Source organism: Rhinopithecus bieti, unplaced genomic scaffold, assembly GCF_001698545.2.
Source record: "Rhinopithecus bieti isolate Rb0 unplaced genomic scaffold, ASM169854v2 scaffold_36869, whole genome shotgun sequence".
NCBI lineage: Eukaryota > Metazoa > Chordata > Mammalia > Primates > Cercopithecidae > Rhinopithecus > Rhinopithecus bieti.
Genome location: NW_016815448.1, coordinates 474,742 through 496,507, shown reverse-complemented (window position 1 = coordinate 496,507; position 21,766 = coordinate 474,742). Strand labels below are relative to the sequence as shown.

The 21,766-nt window shown below is 56.7% G+C and overlaps 1 protein-coding gene across 1 annotated transcript in view; it reads right to left on the bottom strand.

The window, feature by feature from the left end:
• HDAC7 (histone deacetylase 7) overlaps window positions 1–21,766 on the bottom strand; it is a 22,979-nt gene extending 1,213 nt beyond the window's left edge. Inside the window, 26 exon segments of the mRNA XM_017853126.1 lie at window positions 160–298; window positions 1,455–1,539; window positions 1,819–1,952; window positions 2,694–2,812; window positions 4,001–4,098; window positions 4,335–4,454; window positions 5,553–5,640; window positions 5,815–5,870; window positions 6,105–6,212; window positions 7,537–7,586; window positions 7,864–7,984; window positions 8,149–8,282; window positions 9,643–9,862; window positions 11,045–11,218; window positions 11,469–11,665; window positions 11,872–12,012; window positions 12,015–12,051; window positions 12,190–12,300; window positions 12,489–12,580; window positions 13,310–13,435; window positions 13,680–13,795; window positions 14,372–14,483; window positions 14,826–14,916; window positions 15,049–15,236; window positions 18,523–18,573; window positions 21,748–21,766. Of these exon segments, the coding sequence (XP_017708615.1) occupies window positions 160–298; window positions 1,455–1,539; window positions 1,819–1,952; window positions 2,694–2,812; window positions 4,001–4,098; window positions 4,335–4,454; window positions 5,553–5,640; window positions 5,815–5,870; window positions 6,105–6,212; window positions 7,537–7,586; window positions 7,864–7,984; window positions 8,149–8,282; window positions 9,643–9,862; window positions 11,045–11,218; window positions 11,469–11,665; window positions 11,872–12,012; window positions 12,015–12,051; window positions 12,190–12,300; window positions 12,489–12,580; window positions 13,310–13,435; window positions 13,680–13,795; window positions 14,372–14,483; window positions 14,826–14,916; window positions 15,049–15,189 (2,810 nt within the window). The 5' untranslated portion in view covers window positions 15,190–15,236; window positions 18,523–18,573; window positions 21,748–21,766.

Here is a 21,766-nt window from a genome sequence, read left to right as displayed (position 1 = left end):
GCGCCAGGGCTGCAGGAAGGGCCTCAGCTGAGCTTCCTCTCAACCCTGGTCAGGAAGCCTGAGGGTTGGGGTGGCTGCATAGGGGACCTGGGGTCTTCAAGCAGGGAAGAATGAAGCGGTGGAGAGGCTGTGGGCCCAGGGCGGGGGGTCTGGCATTACCTGTCTTCAGCCAGGATGCCCACAGAGAGGGATGCCAGTGCGGTCACTGCCTCCACTTCTTCTTTGTCAGCCCCTGGCACTCTAGGCACCCAGGAGTCTGGACAGGAGGCCAGGCGCTGCATGCAGCCCCAGTATTTACCTGGGGTAAGATGCCAGGTCAGAAAGGGTTGGAGAAAGCAAGCCCCCCAACACCATGTCCTAGACTGGATATTGAGGTTGGTGTCTCAGGCCCGGGGCCCCGGAGTAGCGGGCCTGTCCTCCACTTGGGGTTGGCTCTCCCACCTGCCCCTCTCCTCACTTCGCTCCCTCTCCCCCACAGCCTGACAGGGTAAGCAGAGTGGGTTCAACATGGCTGTGAGGGGGTCCTAGCAGGTGCCCAGCCTTTCTCTCATCCCCTGTGGCTGCAAGGCCACCTTTGACTCATTCCCCACAGGTGCGGGGCTCCTGAGAGCATCAGGAGGGCCTGCTTGCCTGCAGACAGGGTCTGTGTCGCAGTGACCTCCCAGAGCCCCAAGCTCGGGCCTCCCACTTAAATGCAGCCCCCACCAGTGCTCAGCCCAGCACTCAGGAAAGCAGGGCCTGGGAGGTGGGAAGAACACGACGTGGGAGAGCTGACCATCACCATGGCCGCTCTGCATGGGTGCCCAGGCCAGAAGAATGCTCCTCCTGCCTGCTGCTGTGAGGAACCATGTCCTGGAACCTGGCTCAGTGTGAGGGTACCCACCGTAAGAGGAATCAGACATGTCTTTACCATCATGGCTCCTGTACCTAGCCCTTGATATGGGAATCTATTTTATTCATTTTTATCCCTAGTATAGATTATGAGTCTTGACATAAGATGCTCCATAGATACTGAGATGAAGTTGAAAATTTAAAGTACTTTACAAATGTGGGGGTTATCCTAAGACCCAGCCCCCAAGCCAGCAGAGCTCCTGAGACCCCCGTGGCCAGGACTGAGGGGAGGGATGGGAACGAGGCCTTTTGGCAAACAAGGCCTGAGTGTTGCTGTTCACCTGGCCCTGGTCTAGGGCTGTAGCTAGAGATGGAGGCCAGTCACTACCTTGAGGGGCCACTGTCTACTGCGCCCTGCTGGCTCCATCGGGAAGGCTCAGAGGACACCCCCTCGCTCGGGGGGTGCTCACCATTGCTGCCTGGGTCATTCACAGGATCTTACTCCAGACCAACAGCAGGTCACCTGGCTGGCACTGGAAGCCCTAGGACTCTGGCCACGGGGGGCAGGGTACCACCAAGATCCTTCAGTCTGAGCTCAGTGAGTGTCCCATCTCCACACTTACTGTGCACCCGGATCACGGCCTCCAGAGAGCGGATGGCATTGAGGTTGGGTTTCTGTTTCCAGCCTTCTTCTGAAAGGGGATCCACCTATAGAAAACAGTACATCAGCCACCAGTCTCAGGGACCCACAGGCCCAGCGCACTCCCACCCCAGGGGCCCCGGCCTGCTAGCCACAAGCACACTCTACCGAGGCCAGGAGGCGCTGCCCGGACCTAACTCGGAATAGAGGCTTCCGCTTCGCCTACCTTGTTTCAGGCCTGGCCACTCCCACCCTGTCCCATCCCATCTGCCGCTCTTTGGGTAGTCCTGGGAGAGCCAGGCTAACCTGCCTGACAGAAACACGGATAGGGGAGGGAGATGGCTCACCTTGTTACCCAGAAGAGCAGCCACACAGGCCTCAGAGGCGTCACAGATGGCTGTGAGGTCATGGCCACCCTCCAAGGCCAGCACCACTGCACCTCCTGCCAGGTTCATCAGTTGCTGCGTCATGTACCCAAAACCTAGAGGTTGTGTGGGGAGAAATGGGAGGGGCGGGAGTGGAGAGGTGACCCCGTTCCCTACCCCTGTGGCTTCCCTGCTTGCTTCCTCCCTAATAAAGAATGACTCACATGTATCAATCACTATTTCCAAAGTGCTTTCACATTGAATGTCATGCAAAACCTACTAGTATGCTTCACTCAAGGCTCAGGGAGGTTAAGGGCCTTGGGAAAGGCCCCACAGCTAGTAGGTGGCAGCAAGGCAGGACTTGAACTTGGGTCATTGGCTGTAGCCTGTGTCTTTTTCACTGAGCTGCACCCTCTCCTCTTTCTGTCCTGTGGGCCCTGTGGCCCAGTGGGCTGAGTGGGCGCCCTCTATTCTGAGAGTGCTGCTCCTCTCTCCCTTCCTCTGGAGGAGCTGCCAGCCCACCTGGAATCAACCCAGCTAGGGTGGGGAGTCCCATGGCTGAGCTTCCTGCCTACTGGAATTAAGTCCCCATGAGTATGACCTGGTCAAGCCCTCTATGGTGAACCAGCCTGGTCCTGAGAAAGGGCCTGGGCTGTGCTCAGATCCCGGGGGCCAGCCGCCATACTCCAGTCCTCAGGCTGAAAGTACTGGGCTGGCCACTGCCCACCTTCCCTTTCAGACTTGGGAGTGCCTCCCCACTCCCCGCACCACCTCCCTACTCCCCGCACCGCCTCCCCACTGCCCGCACCGCCTGGCTCTCAGTCCCTATATCTCCCCCTCAGCTGAGGCTCCCTTACATTTGGCAGAAACATGGTAGCCACCCAGTGGGGCTGGGTGACCCTCAGCAGCATCAAATCCAGCAGACACCAGGACTAGGTCTGGAGAGAACTCTCGGGCAATGGGCATCACGACTGTCCTGTGAGATCACAAGAAGTGGTGATCATCATACTGTGCAGGGTTGCCAGGGGCGGTTCTGCCAACGTTGCAGTGGGGCACCCTGTTCTTAGGCCTCCAAGGCTCCCAGTGCCCCAGAACAACTGGCAGATTTCTCTGACCTCCTTGATCTTGGCTGGCCACCCATGTCCCTGGCACACACACCCTGGACTCAGCCCCCTAGGGGACTTAACTAGCAAAAGGCAGAAAGGAGCCAAGGATGGGGCACCAGAGAGAATGAAAGAGGAGTGTGTGTGCACGGAAGCATCTGTGGGGTGCAGTGGCCTGAGCCACAGGGAAAGGGTAATCTCACGGCCTTGCAGAGATGGACTCAGGTCATGAGGCTTCAGGGACTAGAAATGCTCAGTCCTTTGGACTGAGTTGACCACACCCAGCTACTCACTACTTGAGAGCTAGTCCTCTGAGGTCCTGGGCCACCTGGCTACATTCTCTCCATCCTCTCCCTCTTCCAGCTAGGTCCTCTGAGGTCCTGGGCCACCTGGCTACATTCTCTCCATCCTCTCCCTCTTCCAGCCCTCCCCCACAACTGCCTCCCTCTACCCTGATCCAACTCTGGGGTCTGCTTGGGTGTTCTTCATAGCCCTGGGCTCTGAGAAGACTCCAGGAACTCCAGCCCAGGGCTCTCATAGAATTAGCTGTCATGGATATAACTCCAGAAAAGTGTTTGAAGATCCATTTCCAGAATTCTCTTTTCCCAAATGGAGTGCAGGGACCCCAGTGTGAAATATATAAGGTCTCCTGAACAAATCCCAAAGGCCCTCTTCCAGAATGACTTTTTTTAAGTTACTCCCCCAATATGGACATTATCTGCTTTCTCTCTTTCTCCACAATTTAAATGTCTGCTCTTCTGCTCAAAGCCCACCTCCTGCAGGCAGCCTTCTCTGACTAAATGTGCCAGCTCTGCTCACTCCACTGCCCATCTGCCAGCAATCAGTTTGACATTGGCTCTTGGTAATGTATGCCTTTGCAAAGCACGCTTTGACTTTTGCGTTCTTCTCTCTGTGTGTCCTATTCTCACTAGTGTTCACCTACAATGTCTAGGAACTGGTGGGGACAGGCTGACAATCCAATGATCACCTCCACCCTGGTGCTCTTGGGAGAACGGACAGGAGAGGGTGGCCTTGCCCCTCTGGGCCCCCAGAGCACATACCTGAAAGCAGCCAGGTACTCAGGATCCCCCATGGGGGGATCCAGACCTCCAGTCCAGGCCACATTGACATTGAAGCCCTCACCGCTGCCAGCCCCTACCTGGAAAGCAGGAGGCAAGAGAGACATGAGGACAGCAGAGTCCCAGAAGGGGAACACCAGCTTGTTAGAGCTGCCACCCCAGCTCATCCAGACTCCTCATTTCCAGATAGGGAAGTTGAGGATCAGAGAGGCTCAGCAGTCTACCCAGGATCACATAGCTCATCATGACAGAGACAGAGTAAGTGCCAGGAGGAGAGTCAATGAGGCTGGAGGATGTAGCTCTGACATGCGGTTACCTCATCCACAGCCCCACTCCCCGGGAAGAAGTTGCCATCGTCATGGCGATGCAGGGAGATGTAGAGCACACTGGGGTCTTGGTAGAAGGTTTGCTGGGTGCCGTTGCCATGGTGCACGTCCTGTGTAGGGAGATGGGCAGTGATTAGGGAAGGCAGAGAGACGGAGGCCAGGACAGATTAGAAGGGTTTCAAGGTCAGTGGCCATTCTGAGGTCAGGACCCTAGACTGGGGATCAGGAACCTGGGGTTCCTATAGCCACATGGTTGAGTGGCCCCACGTAATCCACTGCCCAGCTCTGAACCTCGGCCTCTCTGTGCTGGACAGGGCTGGCTGTAATATAAGATCCTGAAGGAGAGGAGGTGTCCCAATCTCAGGCCAGCCCACCTGAGAGAGTAACTGTGTGGACATGGGGTTAGTGGCAAGGAGAGGGAAGGGTTCAGGGTGACACACATCAGGAACCACTCTGTCTTGCATAAAGTCATGAAGTTATGAGGCGATCAGAAACCAAGCTCGGTTACAGAGTGGCAGGTACCCGAGGCCCAGCCCCATCCCTCTTAGGGAAAGCTGGGCCCTACACTTGACTCACAGGACCACGCGGGGACTCAAGTGTGCAAAGGTCCTCCACTGTTCTCAACATCTGCTTAGAAATGTCTCTTTCACAGCTGTCAGTGCAGAAGGGACATAGCTTAGCAGTTAAATGCAAGCACTCTAGAGCTAACCGGGCTGGGTTCAAATCCATCTCACGACTTACGAATGACTGTGTGTGAGTTACTTAATCTCTCTGTGCTCACTTTGATCTGTAAAGTGGGTTATAGTCAGGATTAAATCTATCATGTGTAAAACCATCAGTGTCTAGATGTAATTAGTGGTGTACTGATGTTATCTGCTATTATTCTCATCATCGCTACCTGTACAGGAAATGCAGGAATTACTAGATCTGCCAAAAGAAGCCAATAGAGGTCAAAAGACAACACTCAAATGACAGCTCCTACCCATCGCGGGGGTTTGCGAGGGCTGAATGCGTTCCCACACACCATCCCCTCTAGGCCTCCCAACTGTGATGTGGGTGTTATCTTCACTCAAGTTTTATACAAGGGGAAACTGAGGCTCAGAGAGGCTACTGCAGAACTAAGACATGAAGCCATATCTCTTAACATCAGGCTCAGGGCTTTTCCCCCAGGGCTCTCGAATCAGAGGGTGCTACGAACAGGCACCTACCCAGTCTACAATGAGGATCTTGCTAGCCTTGCTCTGCTGTTGCAGCTGCCGGCAGGCGATGGCCACTGAGTTGAAGAAGCAGAAGCCCCTGGAAGGAGAGACAGTTCCTGCCAGCCCATTCTCCCCACATGCCCTCACCTCCCCAGGCCCCTGGGTTGGCCCAGCCTGAGAAAGCTCAGGGAAGAAGAAAGAATGTCCCTAAAGGAAGTTCCTGGGGGCTTGCCCCCCACCTCATCCCACCCAGGTCTTCCCCTAGTCTTACATGGCTGTTGAATGATCTGCATGGTGTCCTGGGGGCCGCACCACAGCGAAACCATTCTGGAAAAAGAAAGAATGCTTGTCAATCAACAGACAGCTCTCTCCCACAGCTGCATGAACGTACCCCAACAGTTTAAATCTCAACCTGGTCCCCAGAGCCCTCAATTTCCCCTCGAAAACCCTGTGGCAATTTCTAAGATGAACGCAATGCCTGGGGTTCTGGGCCTACATCCCCCACTACCCCGCTCTGCTGCCTCCTTTGTGGTGTGCTCACCTTCAACCCAAACCTCCTACCTTCAGCTCACGAGAAGCCACTTTGAAGGCGAGGTCAGTGACACTGCCAGCGGCCCAGCGGGCTGCATTGGAGGAATGCAGCTCATTCCAGATGGTGTCAGTGTCCACCTGCGGGAGCCAGAGTCAGGGCCCGCATCATCCAAGGCTTCACACAGGAGCCAGGGCCCAAGGGGGCGGTCCCCACCCCACGGCCAGGACCCCAGGGGCAGGGAGCTGGGCAGACAGTGCTGCCTCCCCAGTGCCCCACCGCCCAAAGGCAAGGCCTCCTGTGTCCCCCAATCCCAGCATGACTTTTTCCCAGCTTAAGTCCCAGCACCAGCCCATTATCTGGCCAGCACTCTGCTGGCAGCATCACGCCTGCCTCCCCGGTCAGGGGAGGGGGCATGGCGTTACCTGGGCGGGACTTGGGGTTTGGGCCGGGAGGGGGTTTTAAGCCCCAGCTGACTCTGCTCAGGCCCTGCGGGACGGTCGGAGCTGGAGGGGCCGTCTGCACCACTGTCTTCCACTCAGGGCCCCTAGCCCAGGCTGGGAGGCCCCCCAAACCCAGTCCCTGGGCCTCAAGGCTAGGGAGGGGCCGGGGGGCATGATGGGGAGATGGGAAGGGCGAGGCAGACCAAGAGAGGCGAAGAAGGCAGAGAGAGTCGCAAGAGGCTGGAGAAAGAGAGAGAGAGGGAAAGACAGAGAGGGAGAGGAGGGAGGAGAAAACAGAAGCAACAACAGTTGGAAAAACCAGAAAGTGGCAAGAAATGAGAAGTTGTGAACAGGGCACTGACTGCCTCCCAAAGTCCCCCACCAGCTACAGCTCCCACTTTCCCTCCAGAATGAGGCCTCCATCCCCTGCCTCTACACACCTTGCTTGAGAAACTACTGCAGAGATAGTGTTAGGCGAGGAGAGCTGAGCCAGAGGGGGCGGGAAGCTCCCTTCACAAAGGGGTGAGGACTGAGGAAGCAAAGCTCATGAGTTTGGGGCTGTGTCCCGGACTAGGGAAGTGCTGGGATCGCCAAGGACACTGGAAGCACCACCGTGACGTCACGCCAGGCAGCCCAAGGTCTGGGGACCAGGCTGAGGTACCCCACTTCAGAGCAGACAGAGCAGCCTGGCGGCCAGTGCCCAATCATGGGGGTCTCTGAAGGGAGAGATGATCCTAAGCCCCAGCCTTGGCCCTGCTCCTGAAACCTCACTCAACATCTACCAGACACCTTCTAAGGGCGAGGCTTAGGCTGGGCTCCGCATTCGGGGGACACTGTGGGTCCGAGACACGCCTGTCCAAAAGGAGCTTCCTGCTGCAGAGGGCACCTCAGGAAGTCCCTGGCCCACCCTGTCTGGCAGAACCACAACAAGCAGAGGTTCTGCAGGGGTTGGGCCTGGGAGAACCACACGGAGGAGAGCTGAGAGCCCTGGCAATGCCCCGAGACCCTAGGGCACACTTACCCCAACCCCACCACAGGGCAGCATCACAAACATCCGCTGTGCCAGGAGCCCTGCGAGGAGAGGCCCAGCCCGCGTCAGCGTGAATACTCTCAGCCTTTGGCCCAATAGGGAGGAGGGAACCCAGATAGCAGGGCTGGGTGAGTATTGGGGGAGAGAAATATGGAAGGGAGAGGTGGAGGTGGGCTGCAGAGGGGCTCGGCAGCAAGCTGGAGTAGGGACGTCCAGGGAGTGGGAGGAGGCCAGCTGGGCGGGCAGAGCCAAGACAGGAGTGCATGGGAGCTGGGTGAGGTGAGCGCACACGGGGAGACAGGGCCACTAGGCCCTTACCTGCCAGCTTCCCGTTGTCCAGTTTGAGGCGGCTGAGCGGGTTGGTGCCATAGAGAAGCACGTGCCGCTCAGAGTGGACCGACTGCAGCTCCTCCAGGGAGGCCTTCCGGCCTCGGAGACACTGAAAAGGGGACCACAGAGCTCTGAGCCCATGCTCGCCCCTTCCCTCCCATCACCACCAGCTCATGTGCCCCTCATCTCTCATGGGCCCCAGGGCCCCCCACCCCTCCCCTCCCATGACTCCTCCCTCCACCCATTCCTCGGGCCCCACCGGCACCTCCTCACCTCACACTGGCTCCGGAGTCCCCGCTCCTGCAGCCGGGACCAGATGCTCTGGATGCGGCCGGCATGCTCCGGGTGCCTGCTGTTGTCACCGCAGGAGCACTGGTGCTTCAGCATGACCGAGTCATAGATCAGCCCTGCGGGAGCAAGGGTCAGAGCGGGGACCCAGGGAGTCCTCACGCCCCATGGCCTTGGCTGCAGAGAAAATGCCAGCACCGCCACAGCAGGCACCCACACGGAGCCGGGCAGGCACACACCCCTCACACTCACACAGGCCTGCATTTCATCCTGCCCCCTGCCCCAGCCCCAGGCCCTCATACCTGTCCACACACGCCCAGACACTTGCCCAGGTGGCGGCAGCCAACACACCGACACAGCTCCAGCCAACACGGCTGCCACAGAGCCATGGCCTTCCCACATGCGGACACGACTGCTGGGTGGCCCAGCACTCGAGGGCCCAGCATCAGGCACTCAAGTGCTCAGAGCAAAGCATGAAGTCGAGGTCTAATGTACAGCATCTCACATGGGTGTCATGAACCCAGAGAGGTTACCAAGGGGTGTTGGGAGGGGAAAGAATTCCTAGGAAACCCCAAAACCGGGAGCTAAGAAGCCCACAATGACACTGGACCTTGTGATAAGACAAATCCAGCTTTGGAGAAGTGACTATTTCAGTCTGACCCATGGGAAGTCTTCAGAGGAGGGACCTGTGCATTGCGGGTGGGAGGGTCAATTTCTGTGCGTCTAGGACAGTAACAACTGTCAAAATGCTCACACCATGTGACCCAGGAATGCTACTCCTTTAGAGTGAACCTTGGGAAATAATCCCAAGCATGAGGAAAGATTTATGCATAAGGAAATTCAAATAAACTGTAATCTGAATGTCTAACTGATAAGGAATCCCTCAGTAAAAATAAAATACAATGATGAAATACTACGAGACTCTCAGTTTTAAAGACTAATTATGCCAAGAAGCATTCATAATATGTTAACTAAGTAGGATACAAAACGTAGTTCATGTGTTCATGGCATCTGCACATGTACATATGGCCAGAACAAAGCCTGGACTGAAATACAGCAGAATTTCAGAGGCGTTACTTCTGGGTGGTGGGATACTGGTTGGTGATTTTCTTTTCTTCTTAGGTTTTCTGTACTCTTCAAAATGTCTAAAATACTTCTGAGCTCTTTTTACAAGCAGAGCAAACAATAATAAATATCATTTTTAAAAGGTCTGAGTGCATTGGCAGGAGACTGGAATTCTTATCCTGGCTTGACTACCACTTGCTATTTGACCACAGGCTTTGTCACCTTAGATTTCCTTGGTCTTCAAAGGGGAAATGCAATAACCAGCTGTTCCATGTGCTCCATGGGTACTGCGTGGGCCTAACAAGGCTAAGCGCTCTGTGGCCTCTAAAAACGTCCCAAGTGACACCACGACACCCACATGGACTCGTGCAGCCGAGCCCCTCCCTCCACCTGCCACCCTCCTCCTGGTCTCACCTGTGGTGAAGGGCAGGGTCCTGGCAGGGGTCTCTGAGCTGGAGAGGACTCGGGCCTGGCTGGCAGGTTCCGGGGCTGACAGTGAGGCAGGTGCGGCTGGGGAAGACTGAGCCCGGGACAGAGGCCGGTGCCCACCCTGAGCCAGAGGAAGCAGCACAGTGTCCCCGGTGCTGCCCCGGGGGAGCCGCCCAGCCAGTCGCTGCTGTTCCCAGAGCAACACCTAGGGGAAAGATGAGGCCTTGGTCTCCAGTGCCTCAGGGTCCTGCTCCCTCTACTTCTGCCTGAGATCTCGGGAACTGCCAAGCAGGCCCCTTTCCTAGAGAGATTCCAGGATAAACCTAGAACTGCTGTCCAGTGGGGCTCTGGCCTTTGACTCTCTAAGCCCCCTGACCCCTGCAGCCCCCTGAAAGGCTTGCACCCCAGACTAACCACTCATTCCATCAGAGCTCCCCGGGCCCTTGGGACTCCAAAGCCAGGAAGCAGGGGAGGGGCACTGGATCTTGCGCTGACCAGGATGTCCTCATCTCCTGGACTGTGTAACTGCTCAAGAACATGTATGTGGCCTGTCATCATGTGTTACAGATTGAATTATGTTCCCCACCCTCAAATTTATATGCTGAAGTCCCAACCCCCAGTACCTCTAAACATGACCTTATTCAGAGATAGGGTCTTCACAAACAGAAGTAATCAAATTAAAATGAGGTCTTTAGGGTGGGCTTAACCCAGTATGACTGTTGTCCTTATAGGAAGAGGAAATCTGAACAGACACACACAGAGGGAAACCACGTGAAGCCACAGGAAGAAGATGACCATCCACAAGCCAAGGAGAGAGACCTGGAACAGCCCCTGCCCTCACACTCACAGCCACCAGAAGGAATCAACTCTACCAACACCTCAATTTCAACTTCCAGCCTCCAGAACTGTGAGACGGTAAATGCCTGCTGTTTAAGGCACCCAGCCTATAGCACATATCCCAACAGCTCTGGCAAGCTAATGCACTGGGTCCTGATTCCCACAGTGAGAGCATTCTGCTGGGCATGCTGGAGCCTGGCTGCATTCCACCTCTGGCCCTAGCCACCTTTCTGGAAAGAGGGAGACATACCAGGGCAGGAGTGTGTGTGGCTCCAGGAAAGGCCAGACTCCCTGCTGGAAAAGGGACATGCTTCACCTGAGACTGGCAAGCTGTTGTGTATGTGTGTATATGGGTGTGTGAGTATGCATACGTGTGTGTGTGTGTGCCTACACCTTGGTGTGGATCCAGCACCCAGGATCTTATAGGACAACCATGGGTCCTAGAGCTGCCTCTTGCACTAATGTCGTATCTCCCTCCCTTCCCCATCTTATGCCAGGTGCCAGAGTCTTCTGAGGACGCTTTCTGAGGGGCAGGTGGGGACTGCCATACCTGGGGGTGCTGCTGGAGAGGAGCAGGGCCTCTGGCCTCAGGCTGCCCATGGCTCAGCTCCCTGTGTTCCAGGCCATCGTCTACCACCTGGCCCGGTCCCCCACCATCTGTCTCCAGGTCTTCAGCCGAAGGTATCTGCCGCAGCCGGGGCTTCTCACTCGGTTTGGCTGACCTCTGGGGAGGGGAGACCCCTGGCTGAGAAGCCATGGTGGAGCGAGGGGCATGGGGTGGGAGGTAGTGCGCTGGGCCAGGCAGCAATCATCTTGCTAGGACTCTAGCTGCCATGCAGCTCTGGGTTCCCAGAAGTCACATCCCCTTCTTTTGTCCTCCAAGTCCCTGCCCTTTCTAAGTACCCCTCTTCTTTCAGCCCCTAAGGTCCCAGTTAAGCACCCCCTCAACACCTCCACTACCCAATTCCTCTCACCTTGATCACCTGGACGTGAGTTTTGAGCTGCTCCATGCGGGGCTGCATGGGGCCCAGCGGTGGGGGAGCGGTGGCACTGGGGGGCAGGGGCTCTGAGCGAGTCCGGCTCAGTGGCCAGTGGAGACCTGACCCGGAGAGCCGCTCGGTGGTCATTAAGGACTGGGCAAAGTGGAAGGGCAAGGGCCCAAGCCCGGGCACTGGAAAGAATCGGGGGATGGAATAAGGAGGGAACCACAGGGAGCAATGGAAGGAAGTGAGGGTATAGGGTGGGGAGCCAGGGTGCAGCAGGGCGATGCACAGGACAGGGGGACAGAGATGGGGAGGAAGGATGGGCCCATCCCAAGCTGGGCCCTCAGCAGGATGCAGGGACCCAGCCCCTTCCCTAGAGAAGCAGCAGACTCACCAGTCAGCAGCGGGGCATGAGAGCCTGAGGGGTCCAGGAGGAGAATGGGCTGCAGGCGAGAGGGCAAAGTGCCCCCAGCCTCGGGCTCCAGGCCATGGGGCAGGAAGAGGGGAGTGTGGGGGCTCCCCAGGATCGGCCCCGAGGGCCCAGAGTCGGATGGGTCCTGCGGTCACTGTCAGCCTGGGGGAGAGGCAGGAGAAGTCATGGGGAAGAAGATTCCAGCAGAGAACAGTGAAGGTGTTGGGGTGAGGCAGCAGGAAAAGGGAGTGAAAGAAGCTGCGGGGGCTTGGAGTGGGGGTGGGCACCCCAGCCACTCACCCTGGCAGGGGCGGGCAGCCCCAGCGTGATTGCGGGCAGCAAGGACACTGTCGGCAAGGCGAACGGGGCCAGAGAAGTCTCCTGCAGCCGCAGCCGCTGGCCCAAGAGCGCCTGCCATAGGGAGCAGGGCGAGGGTCACCGGTCCCAGACCTCTACCCCAGCGCACCTTCCCCAGAACACCCAGGAGGCTCTGAGGGGCTGCCCAGACCCTGCAGCCCCAGCCTGGGTAGGGCCGCTTGCTGGAAGAAGGCTGAGCCTCAGAACTGCCCCAGGAGAGCCCAGTCTCAGCAAGGCCTTACCTCCGAGCCCAGGATGGGATTGGGGCCGTGCTCGCTGTCATTGGGGGAGCTGCACCCTGACGCAGGCGTGCTGCTACTACTTGGGGAGGAGTCTGAGGGTTGGGGAGAGAGGGAAATGCAGTCAGAGGCCAGGGTGGGCAGGAGGGTACAGCCAGGCCACCTGGTGCAGGAGACCCAGGAGCAGCCCCTTCCTTAACGGGCACCTTTGCTTCCTGCTTTCCTTTTTTTTCTTTTTTCTTTTTTTTTTGAGACGGACTCTTGCTCTGTTTCCCAGGCTGGAGTGCAATGGCACGATCCCGGCTCACTGCAACCTCCACCTCCTGGGTTCAAGCGATTCTCCTGGCTCAGCCTACCAAGTAGCTGGGACTACAGGCATGCACCACCATGCCCGGCTAATTTTTGTATTTTTAGTAGAGACAGGGTTTCACCATGTTGGCCAGGTTGGTCTCAAACTCCTAACCTCAGGTAATCAACCTGCCTCGGCCTCCCAAAGTGCTGGGATTATAGGCGTGAGCCACCGCGCCTGGCCTCCTGCTTTCTTCCCATAAGAGCAGGAGGAAGGCAGGCCACCTTTGGCCTACAGAACCTCTGCACAATTTTTTGAAGGGTGTCCCCTTTTCTGGGAGATGTCACCTTAGCTAACAGAGCAGGGACTGGGTTTCAGCCCCAGTCCCGTGCTTCGGCAAGTGTGTGGGACACCTCCATACAACCATGCATGGCAGTCCTAAGGAGGGGACCCCTGTCTAGGTGGGGCCTGACCCAAAGGGACAAGACCAGCCAGGTTTGAGGATGGCAACTGCACCCGCTCAGCCGGCCCTCACCTCCGAGGGTCTCTGCAGGCCGCCGCCGGAGGCTGGGGGGCGCACTTTCCTTTCGGAGCAGTGGATTCTTCCTCCGCTCCAGGGACTTCTTGGGCTTATAGCGCAGCTTCAGGTTGGGCTCAGAGACTGCAGGGAGCACCAGCGTCACTCAGGCCCCCCTAACCCTTTTTTCCACCCTTTAGTCCCTCAGTCCCAGTCATATCTATCAGTCAAGGAAAGAGAAGGCAGAACCAGAAAGAAGATCCTAGCCTACCAACGATCCCCTGGCCTGGCCCAGTCCAGCCCGCCCACCCCTGCACACTCCTCCCCTACGTCTAAGGCCCTTCCCCCTTCCTTTGCCTGGAAGGTCCCACCTGTTTGTCCAGCTCACCTGTCTTGCGCAGAGGGAAGTGCTCTGGGGGGTCACTGGGCAGGCTGGGAACAGGAGGCAAAAAGCTGCTGAGCATGGAGCGGGCGGCTCCTTCCGTCTCCAGGGGCTCCAGGGTTCTACAGAATGAGTGCCAAGGCTGCTTCAGAGCGGTGAGGACACTGCACAGGCACCACCCTGAGCACCAGCCCTGGGACCTGTGGGGCTGGGCAAGGTGGGGCTGGTAGGAATGGGGACCATCTCCAGGTGGCAGCAGTGGGCCACCTGTCCTCTCTAGCAGCTACAGTGCAGAGCTCTGACCTAGGCATAGAAGCCAGGTGCTTGGTGCGTAGGTGAAGAGCCCACTGGGGGCTCTGTCACCTGCACTAGGAACCTGCTCTGGGAACCAGGACATTTTTGTGCTCAGGGAAAATATAAAGAGAGAAGGGGCTCATGTGCAAGAAAAAAGCCAGTAGGGTGTGTATATGTGTGTGTGAAGGGCCTCGGGTGGGGTGGGAGTGGGGAGAGAATTTAAAGCGAGAAGAGGGCACGTATCAGTTGAGAGAGGGGCTTGGGGGCATTATGTTTAGAGGAAGGTTAAGGACTGGTTGTGGCAGCTGGGGAGGAAGGAGGCGTGTGTGTGTGTTCATGGCTAACTTGGGGGTGGGGGTGGAGGCTGCATGTGGGGTCAGGAGGGCAGGTGAGGAGGGTGTTACCTGTAGGGAATGCCGGGGCTGTTGGAATGGACTGTTCTCTCTAGGGCCGCCTGCTGTTTTTTCAGAATCACCTCCGCCAGCTTCTGCTTGACCACGCTGCTGGCTACAGCACCTGTAGCGGCAGAGTCACGAAGGGGCTGGAGGTGGGTGGACAGGCAGCCTCATGACACTCCCTGGCCACTGCCCTGTCCCCATCCTCAGTAGGAAGCGTCCCAGGGACTCCCCGGGCAAGAGCCAAGCCCGAGGTCCTACCCCTCCCTGAAGCTTCCAGACACTCCCCACCCGACCCCACATCCCACACACATTCACAGGCAGAGCCCAGGCAAGCAGAGGGAAAGCCTCGGCTCAGCTGGCTGCGCCCCTCCCACCTCACCCCTCACAAGCTACAGAGGCAGCCACAGGCACCCGGCTGGTGGGGCTGGGCTGGGCTGGGCTGGGGCGGCCTCCTCCTTACTTCGCTTGCTCTTGTCCTTGTGGAGAAGCTGCCGCAACTCTTGTTCCTGCGGTCCCACCTGCAACTCGGGCATCGGTGTGTCCATGGAGAGCTGTGGGCAGGGCCGGCAGCCCAGAAAAGGACAAGAAGTTGAGGACTGAGACTGGGGTCTAGGGAGGCTGAAAGCGGGGAGGCTGGGGACCAAGCTCAAGGTGGCCCCATGTGCAGGGAGCTCCATCTTTACCCTCATGGGCTCCACCGAGCGCTGCTGCTGCAGGCCTGCTAGGAAGAGGTGGTGGTGCAGGCGCTGGGGACGCTGCAGGGCCAGCAATGTGGGCTCTGGTGGGGGCTCCACTGGGGGCCGCTGGCCCACCCGCAGGTCCATGGGCTGGGGCTGAGGGCCTGGTGTGTCTGCACAGGGCCTGGGGCAGCCTGGGGACAGAGAGAGGGAGCAGGGTAAGCTGGAAAGTTTCTCCTCGGGGGCATGACTACAGCCTAGTCCTCCCTCAGCCTCCCTCATCAGGCTCACTTGACAATGGCAAAACACTCTCATGGGGGTTTCTCCTCACTTAATCCTGTCACGGTCCTGCAAAGTAGGTGTTATCAATTCCATTTTACTCGTGAGAAAAAAGTCACAGAACTGAACACAGTTACACTGTATCGCTGGTGGTGGTGGAATGGAGCCTTCCGACTTCACCACAGTGCTCTTCCACTAAACATGCTCCTCCCTGGGCCTAGGGCTGAGGGCTATGGTGATCTATGATGGGACACTGTCCTATGGTGGGACATTCTTGGCCCTGCCTTCTCCCTCCCTTCATTCCTCCCTGGAATCAGAGGATTTGCCCAGCTGCCCTTTAATGAGTTGGGCTCAAAGGAAGCAATCAGGCAGGCAAACAGGCCCACTTTGTTCCGCCTCCAGCCCCAAGCCTCACAGGCCCTCTGGGTCGCCACCCTCCCATGCTCTATCCCCAGTCATGAGATAAAGTGATGCCTCAAGCCGACAGCCAGCCCTGACCAGCCACGTTGGGCCTGCAAAACCCTGTGCCCAGGGCAGGTTCCTCAGCTCACAGGGCCCATGTGCCCTTGGGCCTGCTCCTGGGTGCCTCCACAGCAGCTCTGGGCCTGGCATGGTCAGGATGGCAGGCACGGCTGCCTCTTCTCAAGAATCCTCTGCACCCATGCTAGAAGCACCCTGCCAAGGCTGTGGGTGCAGGGGCTATTTATAACTAGCCACCAGACTAGGGTCCATGCCAGCATAGCCAGTTGGACCAGGCTGGGCTGAGCAGCCAGAGAGGCTGAGACACTGGGAGATGGAGCTGTTGCATCGGGCTTATCCTGGAGAAGGGGAAGTGGGTGGGGTGGGAGCAGGCCGGCCCCATGGGGGGGGCACACAAGTGGAGAAGCCTTCCTGGAGAGGTCTTCTTCAGCAATTCCAAAGCTGGGCATCTCCCAGTGGGGCAGCCACAGACTGTCCTCAGGGATTGGGGCTGAGGAGGGCTGGAAAGGCCTGTGGCAAAGCACCAGTCCAGGAGTCAGAAATCATAGCCTCCAGGCCCAAGCCAGCCACTCCTAACCACAATCTTTACATCTACAGCACTTGCGAGTGAACATGTACAAAACCCTCTCACCTCATCAACCCACTGGCCCTGGGGGGTAGTCATTACTATCTCGTTATTCTAAACAAGGCAACTGAGTCTCGGAGGTGAAGGGCCCTATCCAAAGTCACCCAGCTAGGGGCAGAGCTAACATGGGTTCTGGTCCTACCAAGGCAGGTACTCCAGTTTTCCACCAACTTTCAGTAATTCACCTCCCCTCAAGGGGCTTTCTCACTAAGCAAAGAACAGGGGTTTGCAGTAGGCTGTCATGAAAGGGCATTCACTCTAACATTCCCTGACTGTGACATGAACACAAGACAGGAGCCCAGCAAGGAGGTGCCCGCCATGCCCCCCGAATATCAAGAGGCCCAGAGGGACGGTGATGGCTATGCACCCAGATGCCGCCCACAGTAGAAAATGCACAGCTTTGATGCCCCACCCCTTGTTCACGGTGCCTCTCAAGAAATCCGGATTCTCATTTGGGTTGAGTCTGGGTTTCGAATACGAAAACACTCCTGCCCCAGGAAGGGTTTCAGTCCTTCCATGTTCTGTGTCCTGGTTTCCCGGGGTGACTCCCCTGATTATGCAAGAGGGGCCTGTGGGAACCAAGGCCAGCCACCTGAACCGAAGATCAGTGGCTTCAGCCACACACGGATTGTGAGCAGCCCCCAGCAGCGGCCCTTCCCCTCACACTCGGCATGGCCACTGCCTCCACAGCAGAAGGGAATACAGGATGGGCTCTGCCTGGAGCCCTGGAAATACTTTTTGGGGTGCTGTAGCACTCCTGAGGCTCCAGAGTCTGGTCCTAACTTGGCTTCTCTCAACTTGGTCTGCATCTGAACATAAACCCTCCACCTTGGCCATCAGCTTCCACCTGTCACAAATCCACATCTCTTCTGTTCTCTGACCTTTTGTTCACAATGTCCCCCTGCCTGTGCTGTCCTCATCCCTACATTCTACTTTTCCAAATCCTACTCTCTGCTCAAAGCTCAGCTGGAGTCCTCCCTCATCCCTGGACCCAACCAGGGTCGTCTAGCATCCCTCCCTCTTTTGGACTCCAATCATGTGGCCGTTCCATACCAGGATCAGTGATCTGTGGGCAGGCACCATGTCTGAGTTAAGCTCCATAGGGCGGGGACTTGGTTTCATGCATTGCTTATTATTCCCAGCACCTAGAATAGTACCTACCACATGACAGGCACTCCACAAACATAGAATCAATGAATAAATCGGTGTCTCTCCTAAAATGTCGAGGAAAGTACCCTGGCACAGAGACAGAGCTCATTAATGATTCTTGAACAAATGGATAAACTCATGAATCAGTGTCCTCTCACTGGGCACTGGTCACATTACTGCATTCTACTATTTTTTTTTCTCTTTGTATTTGTGTTTGCTTCCTCCCTAACCTGCCTGTTAGCTTTTCAACAGCCAGGACTAAAGCAAGGAGGATACCTGGACTCCATTTCTCCCTGCTATATGGAATTACTAGGCATCAGGCTGTGTATCTTGCACTCAGTAGGCCCTCAGTTGCTATTGGCTGCGCTGAAGGAAGGGCAGACCGCGTCTAGTCCAGACCTGGCCCTATGGGCATGTCCTAAACCAAAGCAGCAGCAGGAAGTCCAGTCCTTCCCCAGGGCAGACTAGCAGCAGAGAAGGCTCGGGCCAGCAGAGGGAGGAGGTGCAGGCAGTGAGAGAACACTTCCCCTCCAGCAGAGCAAGGGCTCTGCAAGGGCTGCCATGCCCACCTTGCAGAGCCGGTGTGAGAACCGAATGAGTCCACACACAAGAACACACCTTGCCTGGTGCCTGACATGGGGCAGGGATCTCAGCATAAATATTAGCTTCTTACTTTCCTTCCTGTTTCACTGCTCCCAGCAAGAACAAGAAGGGCATCCTGTGTTTCCTTTTCCTGTTGTGTTTCCCAGCACTGCGCCCAGCCAGCATCCAGAGCTGCCTCTCTTACCCCGGCTCCTCGCCCCTCCCTGGAGCCCCCACCTCCTGGCTCTCTGGCAGATCAGGCAGCGATCCTGCTTCTCCAACCCCTCAGCTTCTCGCCTTCTTACAGCCTTTCCACCCCTCATCTTCCATTCCCTACCATGGGCTTCCCTGGGCTTGACTCTTACCTGTGCCAGTGGGGCTGCGATAGTGGGCACCCGGGCTCACCTGGGTCCCATCTGTAGAGAGAAGAGAGACGGAGTGAAAGAGCTGCAGGGAGGGGTGAGGAGAGGGAGCAGGAAGGAAAGAGGGTCAAGCCAGACCTGCTCCCTGCCACTCCAAGCTTGAGCACGCCAAAGCCTGGGACCTCCACCAGAAGTTAATCAAAATGAGAAGACCCTACCCCATTCGACTTCTCCAATCCCCCTGCTGGCGAAAAGGGCTCCCAGCTCCCTCTTCCTCAAGTCACTCACTCTAAATGACTCCAGCTCAGACAGAACAAGAACCGAAGGAGGCCTCAGGTCACCTAGCAATGCCCTTAGCCCTCCCTCCTGTGGTCAGATACGATCTTCCCTGGGCAGCCAAACCAGGCTCCCATCGCCCGAGGGAAAGAAGAGGGCCGAGAGGTGAGGTGGGGCCAGAGGTGGGAGAGCCCGGCTGGGGGGACGGCTGTGGGGGCAGGAGGAGATGGGGAGGAACAGGCCTGGAGAGAGGGAACCTGGCCTGCTCAGAGCCTCCCAAGTGGGAGTGAAAGGAGCAGGAGGGGACACAGAGGTTTCCAGAGTGGGGGAGGGACTGGGTCACGGCCCGGAGGTCAAGTCAGATCTGGTGGGAACTGTGAAGTGGTAAGGGCAGGAGTGCACAGCCTAAGGACCCCGTAGTGCAGACCCTTTTCCTCACACTGCCCCATCCTATGTCCTGCTGCCTCTGTTTCCTCAGAGAAGGGACCTACTCAGCCTCTTTCCCAGATTATCTGAGACAGAAATCTTTTCTTTTGGAAATGGCTACCTCTTCTAAGCCCAACAGGAAAACCTATAGCTGGTCAGATTTTCTGGTCAGCAGCAGAAGGCCCCCAGGGGATGTGGAGGCCGGCGGGGGTTGGAGAAGACAGAGATGAGTCCTGAGGCCACCTGTCCAAGACAGACAGCTTTCCCTCTTGCTGTCCAGTTCAGGGTCAAGGGGACAGGAGGCCAGGAGACCCAGAGGCTGCCTGGAGGGGGTACTGGGTGGACACAGAAGCCCTCTGCTGGCCAGACTTGGGGCAAAAGGGGTATTTTTTGAGAAACTGCCAGGGTGCTCCTTTGGTTCTGTGTCACAGAGGCAGCCACAGTTCCTCTTCAGAGCTGAGAAATGAGAACTTCCTGCAGGCAGGCGCTGCTGGGGGAGGGGGCAGCCTGGGCACAGGGAGACTCCCACCGACTGCCCTCAAAAAATCCCACGCTTTGGGTGACAAAGTTCGGTCAGAAAATGCTGCTCGACCTATTTAAATTCTGCCCATCCTCTGAGGTCCAGCCCAAGTCCACCTCCTTGGGAAGCTCCCCGTGACCTCCCCCTCCTCCTTTTCCACAGCACTCGCTCTGTGTCTACTACCTTGACCTATTTAAATTCTGCCCATCCTCTGAGGTCCAGCCCAAGTCCACCTCCTTGGGAAGCTCCCCGTGACCTCCCCTCCTCCTTTTCCACAGCACTCGCTCTGTGTCTACTACCTTGACACTTCATTTATCATGATCTCTGCGGTGCCCTGTGGGAGCCATGGCCATCTGCACCAAACACCTCACTGGGCACATGGCAGGATCTGTTAGTAACTGGCAAACCAAATACAATGACTCTCTCCTGACAACCTGCCTGAGACAGAGCATGCTTATTTCTCAAGGTGGTGGGCCTCAGAGGCAAACTCCCCTCCCCATGACATGGTAACCCCCAATCCCAGGCTTTCTTATACCTCTTCTTTCTTCTGCAGGACCTAGTCCTCCCAGAGGTTTCTGGACTGGGCTCCAGGGTGTACTCCCAGAGACTGTGTCAGGCTGAGTCCCCTGCCTCCTGGGAATTCTGTCCCACCTCCCCAGTCCCTACCCAGGGGCTGGTCAGAAGCATTCATGCTTGGGAGCAGAGCCAGGTTCTCTGCGCCTTGCTCCCCTGGTAACCACAGATTTTGGACACCATGCACTCTCTGGATAGGAGAAAAATTAATGACCCTGAACTCTGTGGTGTTGGCTACCAGGACCCAAAAGGATGTTTTGTGGTGATAATCCATAATAAAAAGTCTGTCCAGAAAAGCTGTGTGCATGTGTGCGTGTATGCTGGCAATGGGGGCTGCTTCCAATAGCAACTTCTGGAAAAAGTTCTGCTTTTCCCCCGCTCCCTGGCCCCGTGCTGAGGGCCATCAAGTTCAGAAGAACCCAGAGCAACAGAGATAAGACCTGGGAACAGCTCTCTTTGTGTCCTAGAGAGAGGAAAGGTATCTAATGGCACCCCGTTAGTAGCTGAACTGAAGCCAGAACATGAACATCCTGCATCCCAGTTCTGGCTTGAGTGTGGGGACCTCTTTTCCCATCACTGCCTCTCTCCAAGGGCTGTTACTACTAATTTGGGGTCAGCCTGAAAAAAAAAAAAAGAGAAGTAAATGGACCCAAGGTACCAGGAATACTATCTAGCACTGGAACCTTCTCCACATGGCTCTCTGCCAGGTTGGAGAACTCTCCTTTTTGGAATCCTGGCTACTCTACCCTTTTCTATCTTCTTTGGAGGCAACTGCAGTCAGACTTAAGAAACAGTTTACTTGGCACTGGGGCACGTGGGCCAGCAAGTCACCTTCTTAAACCAGAACACCTGATTTTACCCAAAAACCTGTGGAGCCCCTGTTCCAATGGGTGCACCCCAGCCCTCAGCAACCTCCAGAGTAGATATAAACACAATTCTAAGCACCTGGAACAAACTGACCTCCCTACTGCTCCTACCTTATTGCCTCAGGCTCCAGTCTTGGTCCTCCCTGCCCAGCAGGTATGACTTTGCCTCCTAGATCTGCACAAGGTGGATGAAAACCTGAGCCTTGCCGACCACCTGCTCTCCCAGGAGCTTCATGTCTTCAGTGGGACAGAAAGGAGCACTGCCACCTAGAATGCCCCCTCCCAATGCCTCCAGGGTCTTTTTTTGTTTTTTTTTTTTTGAGGTACGGTCTTGTTCTGATGCCCAGGCTGGAGTGCAGTGGTGTGAACAAGGCTCACTGCAGAGTTGACCTCCTGGGTTCAGGCGATTCTCCTGCCTCAGCCTCCCGAGTAGCTGGGACTACAGTATGCACCACCATGCCTGGCTAAATTTTTTTGTTTTGGTTTGTTTTTTTGTAGAGACAAAGTCTTCCCCTGTTGCCCAGGCTGGTCTATAACTCCTGGGCTCAAGCGATCCTCCTCGCTCACCTTCAATGTCTTTGTTGAG